General features: G+C 45.7%; 1 protein-coding gene across 1 annotated transcript in view; it reads left to right on the top strand.

The window, feature by feature from the left end:
• ACBD6 (acyl-CoA binding domain containing 6) overlaps positions 1-17,904 on the top strand; it is a 95,779-nt gene that overhangs the window by 49,678 nt on the left and 28,197 nt on the right. The window contains exons 4-6 of the mRNA XM_066597436.1: positions 4,596-4,681; positions 10,568-10,673; positions 17,487-17,576. Coding sequence (XP_066453533.1) covers positions 4,596-4,681; positions 10,568-10,673; positions 17,487-17,576 — 282 coding nt within the window. The remainder of the gene's footprint in view (positions 1-4,595; positions 4,682-10,567; positions 10,674-17,486; positions 17,577-17,904) is intronic.

The following is a 17,904-nucleotide window of genomic DNA, read 5'->3' as shown; positions in this document are numbered from 1 at the left end:
CAATGTCTGCAGGCAGCAGTGCAGCATGGTGGAGAGCGGGACAATGAGTGTCTGCAGGCAGCAGTGCAGCATGGTGGAGAGCGGGACAATGAGTGTCTGCAGGCAGCAGTGCAGCATGGTGGAGAGCGGGACAATGAGTGTCTGCAGGCAGCAGTGCAGCATGGTGGAGACCGGGACAATGAGTGTCTGCAGGCAGCAGTGAAGCATGGTGGAGAGTGGGACAATGAGTGTCTGCAGGCAGCAGTGCAGCATGGTGGAGAGCAGTACAATGAGTGTCTGCAGGCAGCAGTGCAGCGTGGTGGAGAGCGGGACAATGAGTGTCTGCAGGCAGCAGTGCAGCATGGTGGAGAGCGGGACAATGAGTGTCTGCAGGCAGCAGTGCAGCATGGTGGAGAGCGGGACAATGAGTGTCTGCAGGCAGCAGTGCAGCATGGTGGAGACCGGGACAATGAGTGTCTGCAGGCAGCAGTGAAGCATGGTGGAGAGTGGGACAATGAGTGTCTGCAGGCAGCAGTGCAGCATGGTGGAGAGCGGTACAATGAGTGTCTGCAGGCAGCAGTGCAGCGTGGTGGAGAGCGGGACAATGAGTGTCTGCAGGCAGCAGTGAAGCATGGTGCAGGTTCTCTGCAACTTTGGGGCTGCATTTCAGCAAATATTAGGGATTTGATCAGGATTAATGGTGTCCTCAATCCTGAGAAATGCAGCACATACTTATCCATCATGCAATATGATCAGGGAGGCGTCTGATTGGCTCCAAATTTATTCTGCAGCAGCACAGCAATCCCAGACATCCAGGAAATGTCATTTAATAACTCTTCAGTGTAAGCCTGGGTTCACACGGGGCGGATTTGCAGCGGTTTGCCATTGCATATCCGCACTGCGGCAAAACCGCTGCGTATGCAGTGCAAATGTGTTTGGGCAAAAAGCTGTTCTCACAGGACGGATTTTTTTCCGCAGTACGGAAATGCAGCTGCGGTGCGGTTTTTCAAGACGCAGCATGTCAATTCTTTTGACTTTTCCACAGCGCTTTTTTATCCATAGACCTCTATGGACAGCAAAATCCGCAGCAAAATGCGCTGCGGAAAATCCACAAGACAAAAGTAACCTTTGAAGCGGTTTTGTCGCAGAAGCAGTTCTTCTGCGGCAAAACCGCAACGGAAAAAACGCAACAAATCCGCCCCTGTGTGAACCCAGCCTAAATAACAAGGAGTCCTGGAAGTCATGATATGCCCTCCATAGAACCCTGATCATTCAATCTGTCTGGGATTACATGAAGAGACAGAAGGATTTGAGCGAATTACATCCACAGGGCATCTGTGGTTAGTTCTCCAGGAACAACCTCCCTGCCAATGTCCTTCAAAAACGGTGTGCAAGTGCACCTAGAAGAACAGATGCTGTTGTGAAGGTAAAGGACGGTCACATTATATAGTGATTTGATTTACATTTTGCCTCTCTTCGCTCCCTTTGTATGTTTGGTAAAAGTAAACTATTAACCCTTCTATTACTGAAAGTTTTCTTACTGATAGCAAGAGTTTTAGGCCGGACTCGCCTATATTCCTGCTGTGACCCTGTGTACGGTCACGTATGGTGGTGGAGTTGTACTCCGTACTGCCGCCGGCGTTCATGCACAGTACTGTTTTATCTTGTTTCCCATGCTATCGTTTAGTCTTGACACCCGCAGCCATTTGCAATGTACTCATGTATGGGCTGCTGGTATATCCGCGCCCATAGAAAACAACGAGCTCTGTCGCGGATATCCATGATAAACCTGTACACGCTGCGTTCTATTTTCCGCGAGTGGATTATGGAATTTCAACCCGCTAATGGGATCGGAACGGTGTAATTCAATGCATTCGATTGACCCGCGTAATGCCATAGATCAAACGCTTGCGCAATCCGCAATTCAAACCTTGTTGTGAGAGACCAGTATTGGGCAGCTGTGGAAATAATGCTGCCCAGTACTGTGTGGGCAAAGCTCTAATGGTGGTCAAATCTTAGTCACCCAGCTTCACCAGAAATGGGAAAAAATCAGCTTTTTGAGTGTTTTCTGGCACAGCCGGCTCACAAGCAGCATGTCCCCAGCCACACCGAGGATATTCTATTCATTGAGGAACCAAATCCAGGCTGACGGGTATTCGCAGCCCTGCTGCCTGCCGGACGTGTGCTTGTGTCTGGCCGGGGGACGGCGGAGGGACATAAGCTTTTCAGATTGATCTCTTTAGCTGTATTTAGAGTGTATTTAACGGCGCTCGTTTGCTATGTAAGTAGCAGCTTCATAGAAATCGGCTATATGGTTTTATTAAGAGGGCTTGTGCCGCCCGGAGGTTAATGTCACCCGCCCGGGGGGATTGTGTCGGAGGAATGGTAAGTGGAATCCATAATGTATTCTTCATCTGCTGCTTCCCGTTTACCTGACTGCCGCCTCTTAATGTCCCGCTCGCTGGGAATTTACAGCTCTGCAGCTTTATTTATGGCTCGCCGGCCGCTGCAGATGGACACTTGAAATATAGCATGGGCTGTCACCGGGAATGTGTGTCTTTAAACATGGGACCAGTCACATCCTTATTCCGGTATTACACCATGATGGATGGCTGCTAAGCGCTTAATACCGCCTCAGCCTTGTCCCTGCTTGCCGGCACAATCGTGCACCCAGATCCCCCGTATCTCTGGCCTTCGGAGTGCAACTTGTTGACTTCATTATGACCGAAGTCTAATCTTCCAACACGGGTTACATTTATTTTGCTCGTCTAATCTAAACTGCAAGAGTTTTCCTAAACTCTAAAACCTGCTGATGGGGGATTTCTGTGAGCCCCACTGGGTGCGGTGATGGCTCCTTCTCTACAAGGCCGGGGAACAGGTTTGTCTGATAAGAGCAACAGAAATAAATACACGGTCTTTGCCGCTACATGTGCATGCACCCCGAAAAGTCAAATGCTGATCCTTGTGTGCAGTCAAGATATTAAAGGGGCTGTACTGCAAAAGATAAAGGAGAACTTGATTGGTGGAGGTCTTACCGATCCTGATAATGGGGAGTCCCTTGTCGTCAGCACTGCGGGCTTACTACATGCCCTGCAGGGGGAAGGAGAATACATGGAGTGAAGGTTGTGTAAGCGCGCCGGCACTCCTTTCATTTCCAGTGGGACTGTGGAGAGAGAGCAGCAAGCGCTTCCGTGGCTTCCATCAGCCCCATTGAAGAGCATAGAGCTGAACCATGCTCAGACAGGGAGCCGTTCAGTCTGATGGCACTGTTGGTGGGGGAAGCGACTCTGCAGTGTCAGGCAGAAGGGATACGAGACCACCGCTCTCAGAGTTGGTGGGATTCTCAACACTGAGACTCTCGCCAATCAGCAAGCTACCCTCTATCTTTGTGGATGGGGGTAACTTGTAATTCCACTTTTGAGGAAGTTTTCAAACCGCAGGAAATGCTTTCCAGATAGCTTGGAGCTCATTCACACTTTCCGTCTCTGTTCTGTTTTTAGAGCAGAGAGATGGAATTAAATGCTTAATTTTTTACCAAAATTTATCTCAATGGGGTTTAAAAAAACAAAAACAAACGAAGCTTTCCATTAAATTTCCCCCCCACCCCCTCCCTCCAAGGAAGCGGCCCCGTCTGCAGCGCTCTTTGTTCTAATGGAATGGAAAGCTTTCCTTTTTTTTTTTTTTTTTATTTATTTATTTTTATTTTTTAGAAACCCCATTGCGTCCAATGGTTCTAAAGACCAAAACGTTTCATTTAATTTAAATTCTTTATCTCTGCTCCAGAAAAGGAACACAAACACTGAACAGAGGCGAAACGCTGGTGTGAACGAGCCCTCAGATGGTATAAAATAGGTGTAGTACTTGCATTAGCAGTACTCCGCTGGTCCCAGCCATGTTATGTCATCTCGGAGTACGACCACCACAGCCACCGTCCGTGGTATTGTCTGTAGCGGTCATGTATGCGCATGTGAGTGTGATGCCATGTTTCCCATTGAAATCCAATGGAAAACCCTTACGATCCTCGATCGCGTGTGTAAATAAAAACGCAAAACCTTCTTTGGCATCTGGCACTGAGGCCTTGGCAGCAGATCCTTCAGGCTACTTGATGACTTTGGACACAATGCCGGTGGCATGGCAAAAGATCACGCCGCTTTTAGCGCAAGCAGGTAAATGAGGTTATTTTGTAAATTGCAAGATACAAAAGTAACAAATCTAAACCTGATGGATTTCTTTTGATTGTGATATCGTACTTATGGCTGCTTTCAATGAAGGCACCGGAGGAACGGGCCCACATAGAATGCTGAGCACTGCCAACACTGCCATAGCGAAAACCTGAATGACTAGTTGAATTAGACTTGTAAAATGAATTCTTGAACTTACTGCACAAGAAAAGCGCTGCGGAGCCACGTGCCGCAATACCCAATGACTTGCAGATATTATGGCATGTTCTGTTTAGGCATTGAGGCCAACACGTGGTGTTCAGTTACTGCTGCTACTTGCAATGTTGGCAAGAATGCCTTCTATATCTGCACATCTATTGGCCGGACCTCTTCTGTGCATTCAGCTAGGTTACATTGTTACTTAATTCTCATTGTTTCCTGCTTCATTTCTTACAGGCTTCTGAAGAACCTGTTGAAAAGCACAAGACGACCTTTGGTGGCCCGGTGGTCAGCTGCCTGTACAAGGTGCAGGAGACGCTTAGGTAACGAATGCCATTAATTAATTTTGTTTTTTTTCTCGCGTCTTCACTTTTGCGTTCTCCATTTTTATGCTTCGTTCTCTCCACATAACAGGTCTCCCACATTCCTCTGTGCCTCTTCTCCTCCCTCTCCTCTGTCCCATGAGGCTTTGCAGTAATCTATCAGAATTGAATTAATCCTTCTCACTCGGGCAGCCATCTGTCCGCTCCTCTCCGCTCAGGCCCGACTAGTTCCACCAAGGATGATTGATGGGCTCTGCAATTGATTAGTTGCTCTGCCAGATAAATGGACTGTTTTGGCATGAAGTATCACAGGTCAGTCAGTGTGGTCAGGCAGTTAGGCTTTTGCTTTTAGGAGGAGATGTGCACAGACTAGCAGAAATCACATTGGCTTCAGATCAGACTATATACACATGCTTTCCTGGATCATGTGCATGAGCATGCAGGGAGGGTTAATATGAAAAAAATGCCAAGGCATAATTGCAATTAAGAAAAAAAAAATTGCAGTGCATTAAATATTTCTGAGATGCCTTTTTATGTTATATGTACATCACTACCTAACATGGACCTCCTAGGATACAACACTTTCCTGCGTTGGATGATCCAGACACTTGTAGCAATTAAACTATCAGAAGGTGAGGGTTTGATGTCCTGGCAGATCTCCTGCCTACTTAACATACTGGCACGTGCCGGGTAAGCGTGTGCCACTCCGTGCCCCCCCAAGACTCTGCCTCCCCACCTCCTGCAATGTGTTCAGCACGGTGCTCATGCAGCCATGGAGCAGCTCAGCTGGTGTGAATAATTGCATGAGTGTAGGGGGTGTGTGCGGCGCCCCCCCGGGGGACTGCAGCTCCCATCATCTCGCATTCCCCCATTCTTATGAAAATGATCACTCTCGCACCATTGCCTAATCACACTAAGCAATTAAAAGCTCACCGCGCTACGGAGGGCTGCGGACGCTGCTCTTAATGAGCTTTTGCTTCTCTTACCCCTTGAGAGGCGTTTAGCATCGGCTGATTAAAGAGTGGAAATAATTACAGGTGATGTGACTCCGGATCCCAGGAGGGAGGGAAGCAAGTTGTTAGGACCCTTCACATACATCTCCTCCCTCTGACACGGCGCTCTGAGGATCTAGTTTTCGGGAGCGGTTACTCTAAACTTCATCTTTTTATGTTCACTGAACGTAGTTACTCTAAGAGGGTTGTTGACACATTTTGATGTGTCTGCGCAGAACTCGTTTTAACCCCTTAGTGACTGGCCTATTTTGTGCGTTAAGGACCAAGCGACTTTTTTTTTGTCACAATGCGAGAGCCTCAACCGGTTGCTAGCTGTATGATGGCTGTTTAACTTTTTTTTTGGGGGGGGGGGGGGGGGGACAAGCTGTATAGTTTTAATAGTACCATTCTGGGGTACATATACTGTGATTTTCATATGATTTTTATTACATAAGGGGGGGGGGGGGCACATGGGAAAGATATCCAGAAAATATATCATTTTGGAGTTTTGTATTTACAGCGCTCACTATTCGGGAAAAATAACACAATAATTTTCTTGCTGGATCGGCACAATTACTGCAATACCGAGTTTTAATAGATTATTTTCTAGTACTTCAGCACAATAAAAAAAAAAAACCTGTTGAATCTACATCGCCACATTAGGAGATCCATTGTAAGATTTGTATTTTTCCAGCAATAGAGCTTTCTGGGGCTCATTCTGTTGCGGGGAGCGTTGTAGTATTTATCGCTATTTGTGACTTCTGGATTGTTTATTACATTTTTTCTAGACAAAAGAAAAACAGCAATTTTGGCATTCATTTATTTTTTAAATTAGCGTTTTGGCATTCACCATGAAAGATGGAGAACAAAATATTTTCATTGCTTGGGTCGTTAGAAATGCGGTAATGCCCATTACTTTTTTTTTTTTATTTTTATTTTTTATTTTATCCATTTAAGTCTGGTTTATGTAGGAAAAAATTATATGCGGTATATAGATAAGTGTTTTGTTTTGTTTTTTTTTTTCCCAACTGGATTTTCCTATTAATTTTTTTAGCTTTATTGAACTTTTTAAATTTTTTAATGCTGTTCTTGTAGTCAAATGAGGAGTATTTGATGTGATCATTTGATTACTAGGATAATACACTGCATTACTTATGTAGTGCATTCTACTAAGCCTGTGAAAGCAGCCAATTGGGCTCTGTGGGAGATGAGGTCTAATAGGCTGAGTTACATGGCAGACGTTGAGGCCTTTGTTAGGCTTCCAGCTGCCATGGGAATCCATTAGTACCCCTTGCGATTGCACTGTGGGGTGCTGATGGTCTGCAAAAAGAGCCCCCTCCCACTGACATGTACAGTAGTTCGTTTCTGACGCCCCTCCTGGTTTCTGCTGGTTTCAGGCCCCATTTCCAGTTCAGCTATTTTCTAATTAACTGATACACATGGTGTACTGTTCTCTGATTGGCCAGTGCTGATTATGCGAGCAACTGTGACCCATCAGAGCAGGAGTGGTGCATTGATAGTCTAATAATGCGCTGTAGGGGATCGGGTAGTCCGAAGATTGTTGGCCATTTTGGATGACCAAATAAAGGACCTGGAACTGGTGGATCAGGGGGCGGCAGAAAAGAACTGCAGGCATTATACCTCTACTCCTCTCCCATCCTGGGACAGAATTTTGTCGTCAACAGGGGGTCGTTTCAAAGTATTTAGTTTTCTAGGAAAGCAGAATGACCCATCAATATGGCTGCCAATTATTTTAAATACATTTGTCGCTTCTTCCTCCAGTGAGGTCCATATTAAAACCACCTTATGGAAAACTGGTCTTAATAAACTTCCTGCTGTATGTATAACCAAGAGCCTCCTTCAAAATAGCTGCCCAAACATAGTGGGCATTATATAGACATTAATGGTGCACTGATGCGTTCCCCCAAGCAGAGTGCCTTAGGCGGCTTCCACAGTAGACTTTCCCTCTACAGCGCTGGATTTGTTTTGGGTTCCGTCCTCCATGGGGCTACAACCTGCGTTCCTCTATGGGGAAGACATGGGAGCTAGAGATTAGAGATGAACGAGTAGTGCCTTAGCCGAGTATCTCCCCGCTCGTCTCTAAAGATTCGGGGGGAGAGCGGGGAGGAACGGAGGGGATATCCCTCTCCCCCCCCCCCCCCCCCCCCACACACACACACACACAACTCACCTGTCACCCGCGTCGCTCGAGTAATGTGCCTTAGCGCGTATACTCGCTCATCCCTAGTAGAGATCTCTTTGGTCTCACATAGTCTCCATATGGTGCCATCCTGGGTTCTGTCCCCATGCAGTGAACATACTCAATGGCTCATGGACTCCACTGCAGGTTTCAATTTCATCCATGTTCGGATAACGTTGATAAAGTTGAAAGTGGTGCTTGGATCACATATTATCAATGCAAGACCCGTCGCTGCTGGACATACGGACTGACCCCTGCAGTAGAGGAATTTAAGCAACCTTCCTGTTTCAGGACAAAGTTCTTTTTCGGGACTTGAGAAAGTTGGTATTTTTCCTGCAGTGGTTTTTCTCTGCCGCCCCTTTGATCCGCCAGTTGGGCTCCTGTTTTTGGCCATCCCAATGGCTGCACACTGCACTGATCTCTGATTTGGCCATTGTTGATCAGATGAGCAGCTCTGGCCAATCAGAGAGCAGGTATAGTTCATTGGTAGTTCAACAGTACCAATGCACTCTGGGGGTCAGGTAGTCTGAAGAGTGTCAGTTATCTTGGATGGCTGAAAACGGGACTTGGAGGCAGTAGAATGCAAAGCGGGTAAAGAAGAACTGCAGGTACTATACCCTTCCCTTCCAGCCCCAAGACAGTTGTGTCCAGAAACCACAGGGTTGCCTTAGGTTGTGCTGGTACATGAGATCTAGTGAAGGTGGTGGTAGTATCCTTGACAGGCAGAACTTGTATCCAACATATATTGCAAGTAGGGACACCTCCATGAGGAAATCCTGACAGTAGGAGCAGGTCATACATTGGATATCAAGGAGTCTGAAGATGAAGGAAGAAACATCAAAGGTGTCCAACAACTTAACATTTTAATAAAGACCACTCTGCATAACAGTCTATGGCAACTTTACAAGTGGCCAAATTCCATGATGTAATCCATTATTAACCTCTTAATGACGCGGCCCCCCTTTTTTTCCATCTGTTCCCCCCCCCCCCCCCCTTTAAAAAAACAAAAAAACAAATCGTAACTCCTTTATCAATGCATAAGGGCTTGTTTTTTGCGGGACGAGTTGTATTTTTCAATGGTGCTATTTAAAGTACCTTATAATGTACTGAAAAACTTTTTAAAAATTCTAAGTGCAGTAAAATGGGGAAAAAAACACGTTTCGCCATCCTTTCAGTGCGTCTTGTTTCTACGGCGCACAAACCAACAAAAATGACATAACTTCATTCTATGAGTCAGTATGATTGCTACGATACCAAACTTGTATAGGGTTTTTTGTTTTTTTTTTACTGTACTACTTTTTTTTCTTTTCGAGATTTCATTTTTTTCGTTTATTCTCTGCCGCCATCTTCTGAGCGCAATAACTTTTTTATTTTTCCGTCAATGTGGTTGAGCGAGGGCTCATTTTTTGCGGGATGTCCTGTAGTTTCCATTAGTACCAATTCAGAATACTTTTTGATCGCTTTTTTATTGTGTTTTTTTTTTTTCTGGGAGACAGGGTAACAAAGTGCATTTTTGGCGTTCTTTTATTTATTTTTATTTTTCCGATGACGTTCATTGTGCGGGGTAAATGCTCTACTTTGATAGGAATTTTATGCACGCGGCGATACAAATATGTATTTCTTTTTTTTCTTTTTTTTTTATAGATAAGGCAAAAGGGGGGTAATTGAACCTTTTCTGTTTTATTCATTGTAGTGAAAAATTTTATTTATTTATTTTTTTTTTTAATTTTAAGTCCCCCTGGGGGACTACAACATGCGATGCTTTGATCGCTCCTGCAGTATGACGTAATGCTATAGCATTACGTCATACTGCATTCTGACAGGCAGCCTATCAAGCCAGCCCACGGGCATGGCTTGATAGGCCGTCCCTCGGCAGCCCAGGGGCCTTTCAGAAGGCCCGGCAGCCATGACACCTGCACGGCTCCCCTGATATCACTGTGTGGGGGGCCATACGGGACCACCAAACATCATTTGGGGGATTTAAAGGGTTGATAGCCGCAATTGGCTGTATGGCCAATTGCAGCTATTGCAATAAACAGCTGACGCCCGCGCTGTATGAAGAGGTCACCCCGCGATCTCTCTTCATATATACCCCGACGCTCCAGGACGTAGATGTACGTCCTGGAGCCGGGAATGGGTTAAAGTGACCCTTCCGGAAAAAGTTGAAATGCCACTTTTGCTTAGAGAAATGCTCCCCTACCTCCAAAGTTGCCTGAACAGGTGGCCATGGTGGAGGAACCTTTATGAAGATGCTTGTGGATCTCTGGAACAATGGATATCATTGGGGGTATGAGGCGCACACACATAACAGAGGACACCTCCTTTACCCCAGGCCGCTTTAAACATAGAGAAGTCTTTTTTGATATCTTCTTCGTCCATCGTTCAAGATTCCCATCAGTTGGTCCTCTGGCCCGCTTGTCATTGCAGTGTAGCTGGCCATTCATGCTCCTTAGGCTAGCCACATTCAAGTTTACATTTGTTATAGCAACCCCTCTGATTTTACTTAGAGGGACCTCTCTTTTATGACTTTACTATGTAGTGGTTTGTGCTCAATATACAGGTAAAAGAAAGCACAACAGGATGAATGTTACTACAAATGAACCAGTGCTGACAGTGTGTCCATTACATCTGTTAATCTGTTGTGTGTTTTGTGATGTTACTGGGGGTACCGACTAATGTAGTTTATTTTTGTAGGGATGAAGATAAAGACATCTTTGATTACTGCCGGGAAAATGACGTTTCACGGATATCCCAGGCTCTGGCTTTGGGAACCATCGATGTGAATGTGGCAGACGATGAGGTGTGCAGTGCGTGTAACTATAGAATGTGTATATATAATATATATATGTTTTATTAGATCTATATCTTGATCAGCTATAACATCAAACCACGACCAGGTGAGGAGAATAACTGATTATCTCTTGACAATGGCCCCTATCAAGAGGTGGATACAGCAAACACGAAGTTGATTAGTTGGAAGTGCAAAATATACCTAAATGTAAGGATCTGAGCAACTTTGACCGAGGTCGTATTGTGAAGACTAGATGAGTCAGAGAATATCCAAAACCTTATGTCTAATGAGGTGGTCCTGGTGAGTAGTGGTCAGTACCTACCAAAAATGGTCCAAGAAAGGATAACCGGCAACCCGGTCATGATGTGCATGGGAAGCAAAGACTAGCTCCTCTGGTCCAACCCCACAGAAGAGCTACTGGAGTAGAAAGTGATGGAAAGTTATGGAAAGTTATCACGCAGGATATCGCAGCTTGCTGTGTGTATCAACAGACTGGCCAGAGTATCAGAACTGGGCTGTGGAGCAATGGAAGAAGGTGGCCTGGCTAATCACATTGTTGACACCTCGTCTGAACAGTCGGGTGCATTTGTGTTCCTGATCTGTGAAAGAGATTGCACTAGGATGCACTGTGGGAAGAAAAGCCAGCAGAGTTGACTTGATGCTCTGGGCATTTGGCCCCATTCACACTGACGGATGATCGCTCAAAAGTTGCTCAAACGTCAGTTTGAGTGACGGTTTGGAGCGATCATATTTGCATACCTTATAGTAGCTAAGTAGCTGCTATAGAGGTATGCAGCCGGCGCAGGACACAGCCGTGGCTGCTAATAGAACAGTACAGCTGTTTTTCATGTAGTGTTCTCCACACTTGCTGCCCGTGCCCTGCTGTGAATTCACAGCAGGACGCGGGCACAGAGAATCTTATCAGCGCAGCAGATGGTGATAACAGACTGCTCTGTTGATAACAGCTGATTGCTCAATTTTAAAAAAATTTGAAGTGAGCGATCAATGACTTGTGCACGAAAGCTGCACTATGTCTGTGCATTTAGACGCAATGAGAATCGCTCAAAAGACGGCTTTGAGGTTTTTTCGTTGTGTCTAAATGGGCCATTTCTCTCCTGGGAAATGTTCGGTCCTGGCATTCACGTGGTTGATAAACTTTGAGACCTACCACTTAATATTGCTTATCAGATACTTCATGGCCGCATTAGCGAGACCAGCCACACTGCGGAAATTGTTTAGCTATGGTTTGAGGAAGATGACAGATTTTAAGGAGATGACTTTGACTCCGGGGAATTTCAGGGCTGTCTGATCAAGTGAGATGTCCTGGAAAAAGTCTGATCCTTGGAGGGACTTGAAGGAGCTGCTGCTAAGGTCATGGTGCCCCATACCATAGAACACCTAGAGCGGTTCTGTGGAGTCTTGGAGTCTCCTCAAATGTCAGAGCTGTTCTGGTGGCGTGAGGGACCTACACCCTGAGGCTGGATTCAGACGAACCTATATCGGCTGGGTTTTCACGCCCAGACGATGTACGTTGTCTCGCTCTGCATGGGGGGAGGCTGGAAGAGGCAGGAGCAGTGCTCTGAGTTCCCGCCCCCTCTCTGCCTCCTCTCCGCCCCTTTGCACTATTTGCAATGCGGAGAGGTGGGATGGGGTGGGGCTAATTCACAACATTTAGCCCTGCCTCCTTTCATTGCAAATAGTGCAGAGGGGCGGAGAGGGGGCGGGAGCTCAGTTCCTGCTCCTGGCTCTTCCACCCCCCCACCTGCGCAGATGAGGACACCGTAGATCGGCTCGGCGTGAAAACCGAGCCGATATACGGTCGTCTGAATCCACCCTTAGATGGAGGCTTTAACATTATGGCTGTTCAGATGTATAGAATATAATATACACACAGTACCAGTCAAAAGTTTGGACACCCCTTTTTATTCTATAGTGTTTTCTTAATTCTAGTTTCATATTGAAGACCTGAAAACCATGAAGGAATATACATGGATTGAGAAACTGTGTTAAACTAGAATGTTTTACATCTTAGATTCTTCAAAGTAGCCCCCTTTTTGCTTTGAGGACTACTTTTGCACTCCTTGGCATTTTCTCAATTCACTTCTTGCGGTAGTCGCCTTGAATGGTTTTCCAGCAGTCTTGGAGAGTAGACACCATTCACTCACCTTCTCTGTTTCACAATGACCTGGTGATTGGTACCAAAAATCTCAAATGTTGACGCCTAAGATCCAAGAACAGATTTCCACCTGTCTAATATCCATTCCTTGTGTTGCTTGGCCAAAACAATTCTCTTGTTGGTGTTCCTCAGTCGGGGCTTCCTTGCAGCAATTTGACCACAAATGCCCGGTTCTCGGTGTCCTCTGAACAGTTGATATTGAGACATGGCTGGTATTTGATCTGTGTTGAAGCACTTATGTGGGCTGTAACCTGAGGTGCTAACTATTTGCACTTTGAGGCTGGTAACTCGAATGAACTTCTTCACTGCAGCAGAGGTAGCTTTTGGTCTTCCTTTCCTGGGCCAGTTTCATCAGTGTTTGGTGTTCAGGACTACACTTGTGGATACTTTCTAAGTTCTTGCAATGTTCCGGACTGACTGGCCTTAATGTATGAAAAATAATGGCCTGTCGTTTCTTAGTTGAGTAGTTCTGGTCGTATTGTAGACTAGAATAGTAGTTGAATAGGGCTAAACACTGTATGGAACGGTGTACCAACCCAACTTCTGTACAACACAACTGAAGGTCTTGAGCACATTAAGAAGGCAAGAAATTCTACAGATGACCTCTTGACAAGGCATACCTATTAATTGAAAATCATCCCAGATAACTACCTTACGAAGCTGAGTATATGCTAAGCCGTCATCAAAGCAAAATGGGGTCATTTTTGAAAAATCTAAAATCTTAAACTCTGTGGTTAAACACTTTTTGTCTACTACTTAATTCCATGTGTGTTCCTTCATAGTTTTCACGCCTTTAGGCCCCCTGCACACGGGCAGAATTTCCCGCAGAATTTCTGCCCATGGCCGCTGTCATAGGATTGCATTACAATACGCAATCCTAGGCAGACGGCCGTGACTTGTCCCCGTGAAATCACGTGTGGAAAACAAACCGCCGCATGCTCTATTTCTGTGCGGGGCTCGCAGAGAATGAAATGGAATGAAAAGGTGCGTCCAAATCTTTGAATGGTTCGGTCTGTGCAATTTTGGTTACCCAAAGGAAACGGGAGTCTCCTTCTGATAGGCCGGGCGTTACTAGTACAGGCTTCTGTTGGCGGTGTGCCAGCCGACATTGTTGGGGAAAGGTGCGTTCAGCTCGAGGGATTTTATCCTTTTTCTAACAAGAGGTGCAGTTTTTCGTCTATCTTGTGATGGCTGATTCAGAACAATAACTTGCAGCTGGGAAATTCGGTTTCCTTTTCCACTGCTTAAAGCACTCATGGAGAGGAATCAGATGACTACAGGGGGGGAAAGCAAGGGCGTCAGGCCATTTTTGGGCAAACAGGTGGCTGGTTCTTCCATCATGATGACCCATCTACCCACACAGCACTGAGTGTTATGCCGTTTTTGTAAAAAATTGTTTACACCCTTGCCTCACCCACCATAGTCACTCAATTTTTTTTGTTAACGAGTAGAGATGAGCGAGTATGCTTGCTAAGGCACATTACTAGAGCGAGTAGTACCTGAGCCGAGTATCTCCCCGCTCGTCTCTAAAGATTCGGGGGCCGGCGCAGGTGACAGGTGAGTTGTGGCAGGGAGAGAGATCTCCCCTCCGTTGCTCCCCGTCCGCCGCTGCCCCCCGAATCTTTAGAGACGAGCGGGGAGATACTCGGCTAAGGCACTACTCGCTCGAGTAATGTGCTTTAGCGAGTATACTCGCTCATCTCTATTAACGAGTGCTTTTACAGCTGCAGATTATTCATATGAATCAACCATTTGCAAAAAAACTGTTCATGACGCATCGGCAGTGTTATGATGCACCGGTAGTGTCATGTGACATGGACGGGGAAGCTTATTCACCCTATACTTCCGCTGACTACAAGGGAAGCCGGTCGGCAAATAGAACATGCCGCAGGTTATTTCACACTGCAGAGTTTCACGGTTGAATTCCGTAGCGTGAACATTCAGCTTTGGTGTAACGCCACGGATTTCCGCTGCTTGTCACGTGGCAGAAATCCTTCCATGGGCATTAGCCGTATGTATTTGTATAACTTTGTGCGGTGGCGTTAATGTCCTGCACGTCACTGTAGCTCTCTATCTTCTGTTGTATCCCTTATTCTCCTTACCCACGTTGTGAGCCAGTAATGTCCTGTCAGGCCGCACGGTTCCTGATTTTTGGCCTGTCTGTTTTCCTGTCACCGGTGGCTCCTAAATATGTTCCCTTTGAATAAGGGATGTAATTATCAATTCATAGCCTGAGACACGGGGAATTAATGTGCGCGAGGCGGGGCTACTTGGCTCTAACCATCGTGGGTAGAGCTCCCTGAAGTCAGTACGATATGAGCTGGAGTCGGAGATTCGGCACCTCTGGCTGCATATTTTACCGTAAATACGTTTGCGCTATATAGTAATTTTAGAGGAGTGCGTTTGACTCGTTCAGGCGTGGAATATAATCTGGCTGTTAATCTAGTTCCGGGAAGTTCCTGTGGACTGTTTTTATAAATGTTGCCTTTTAATTACTCGTTAGCATCCGCACGTTATGTACGTGTGATGGAGACTATATTGGAACTGGTGGTAATCGCGCCGGTGAGAAAATACTAAAGTTGATGGAGACACGGGAAAACTCATCAGCGTAGGTATTAAAGCATGAGCCAAGTGTCCTACTCTGTAAAACCGATTTCGCCCTGTTTCCATTTCAAAAATTTAACATTTTTCAGCGCACTATATGGTAAAGTAAGTGGTACCATGTTAAAAATGTAACTCCTCCTGTGGAAAACAAACCCCTCAATGGCTACGTTAAAATGGTATGGCTTTTGAAAGGTGGGGATGAATTAAAAAAATAAAAACTAAATTAGCTGGTCTTTAAGGGGTTAAAGCATAACATCCTCTCCTATAACGTTTAACGAAATGCCCAATTTTGCAAATTTGTTTTTCTTCAGTTATTCCAATTTACCGGTAAGCCCTTTACTATACAGGACGTACAGTTACATCTTGGGTGATCGGGGTTTGTACGGAGCGAGATCAAGAGCTGATCCCGCTGCATGCAATGAGCGCTGGCTGTTTTACACTGCACTGTCATAGTTCAACTCATCGCTCGTGCTGCATAAACGATGGGCGATGAGCTGAACGATGATCATTCCGTGTAAATAGCAGTCGTTCAGTGTTGAACGGCCACTCACTTTGTTAACTGAATGGAGAGGCAGGGGGGGAGCGGTAACATCGGCATTTACTCAGAGGATGACCTACAAAGCCATGTTGAGTGGGCATGGTTATGCTACACAGTTTATGAAGGCGGAGAGGGGAAGGGGTGCTAAGCTTGTGAGTGTTTGTATGAGAGACCAGCTGATCAGTGCTGGGAACGCCGAGAGCCAGAAACTTAAAAGTATGAGCCTTTCTAAATACAGGAGAAGGAAAACTCATGCACTTTTTTTTTTCCTCTTCTCTTTGTGTGTGTGTGTGTGTGTGTGTGTGTGTGTGTGTGTGTGTGTGTGTGGTTTTAATGCACAAAAGTTTCAATAGCCTTTACAGTTAAGAACAGTGTAACTTTTTAATTCGGGACTATATTCAATAGTTTTGTGAACAGCTCCTCCAGACACGTGTGTCTTCATGGTAATAGGAGACAGATGGAAGGCAACATGACTGTAAGAGGTATCCCAGGACCTAAACTAATTTTCTCTAGTGTTGAAGTACACCCTAACTAAATTCTCCAAATACATTAGTTACCTTCTGTACGCCATTCGACCCAACTTTCACGGCTGGTCACGTTTCAGTCTTGATGAAAACTTGTTTCTGACGTCATGTCCATACGGCTTCCAGAGCCTTGTTCCAGTCTGATTTGTGTGGTGGTAAGATCATTGGTGTTAGAACTTGCGAGGACAGAGTAACCGGACCGAATGCTGTAGGCTCAACCAAAAGCATGGGCAATGTAACTCTTGAAGTTCTAACATGCTCAGCCAGCCTGATGAATTGTGCAGGGAGTGTGTAATCTGAGGAGGAAGGAGGGGAGCGTGGGAGTTCCTTGTGCTGGCATAGAAGCTACCACAAGGTAAGCTGGGTAATTGAAATGAGAGGAAGAGGAAGTTGGCAGGTAAACGATACGGGCAGTGGGGGCACTTAAAAAAAACAAAAAAAAAAAACAATTCTATTGGAAAATTCCTTGAAGAATCAGACTAGGGTTAGTTTGTAGTCTGTTACCATGGAAACCTATAGATCTGCATTGTAACAGTATCCATAAAAGGATGGGATGTTTTTAATCAACACTTTGCAAGGTTGCGTCTTTTTCTACCTCCTTGCACTGGAGCATAAGACGACGTGAAGATGATGTAACCTTGCAGTTTTTGTTTTCTTCTGGGAAAATTCGTATTCTATATATTTTTCGGAGCATTTTTTTTACCCCAAATCTCTTCTGTATGTACAGCTGGTGTAAGTCATCTCAATAAGGACTGGCGGATCAGTCAGGTATCCAGTCTCTCTGGTCCTTGTCCCCGGATGGCAGATGTCAAGGACAGTCTGCCAGTCGATATGGGTATGAGATTATCGGCTAATCCCATCGACACACATAGATCTCTGGCCAACAGTTTTATTTTTCACCTGTTTACAGATGTGCATAATGTAAAGTTGCAGGTATAACACAAATGTTGGGTAAAGATGTGTGTTTTTTTTCTCTGTAGGGCCGTAGCCTCCTGCACTGGGCCTGTGACCGGGGACGCACAGAGTTGGTGTCTCTTCTTCTGTTTCATAACGCTCATATAAATATGCAGGTAAGCTAAAGTTACGAGAGAACAATGTAGTATTATCAGACTTACATCTCACGGAGATATTTGAGGTTCGCGAGCCCCTGAACAGCAGCACGCTGAGGAGTTTTTAGACGTGGAACTGCTTCTACCTTCAAGACTAAAGTAAATTATTTGGGTCCCCCTGGATGGGGGGGGACCCAAATTTTAATAAGAGCTGGGCCGGATGCAGACCCGTGCCCCTGCACAGCCCTGCGGCTCACCCGCTCCCGGCGTCTCCGAAGCTCTGTGATGTGCCAGCTGCTGCCCAGCAAGCGCAAGCGCAGAACTGAGCCGGTGGGTGTTTACTGACATT

The sequence above is a fragment of the Eleutherodactylus coqui genome, chromosome 3, assembly GCF_035609145.1.
Source record: "Eleutherodactylus coqui strain aEleCoq1 chromosome 3, aEleCoq1.hap1, whole genome shotgun sequence".
Taxonomy (NCBI): domain Eukaryota; kingdom Metazoa; phylum Chordata; class Amphibia; order Anura; family Eleutherodactylidae; genus Eleutherodactylus; species Eleutherodactylus coqui.
Note: the sequence above shows the minus strand (reverse complement) of the source record. Positions and strands in the feature narration are given on the sequence as shown.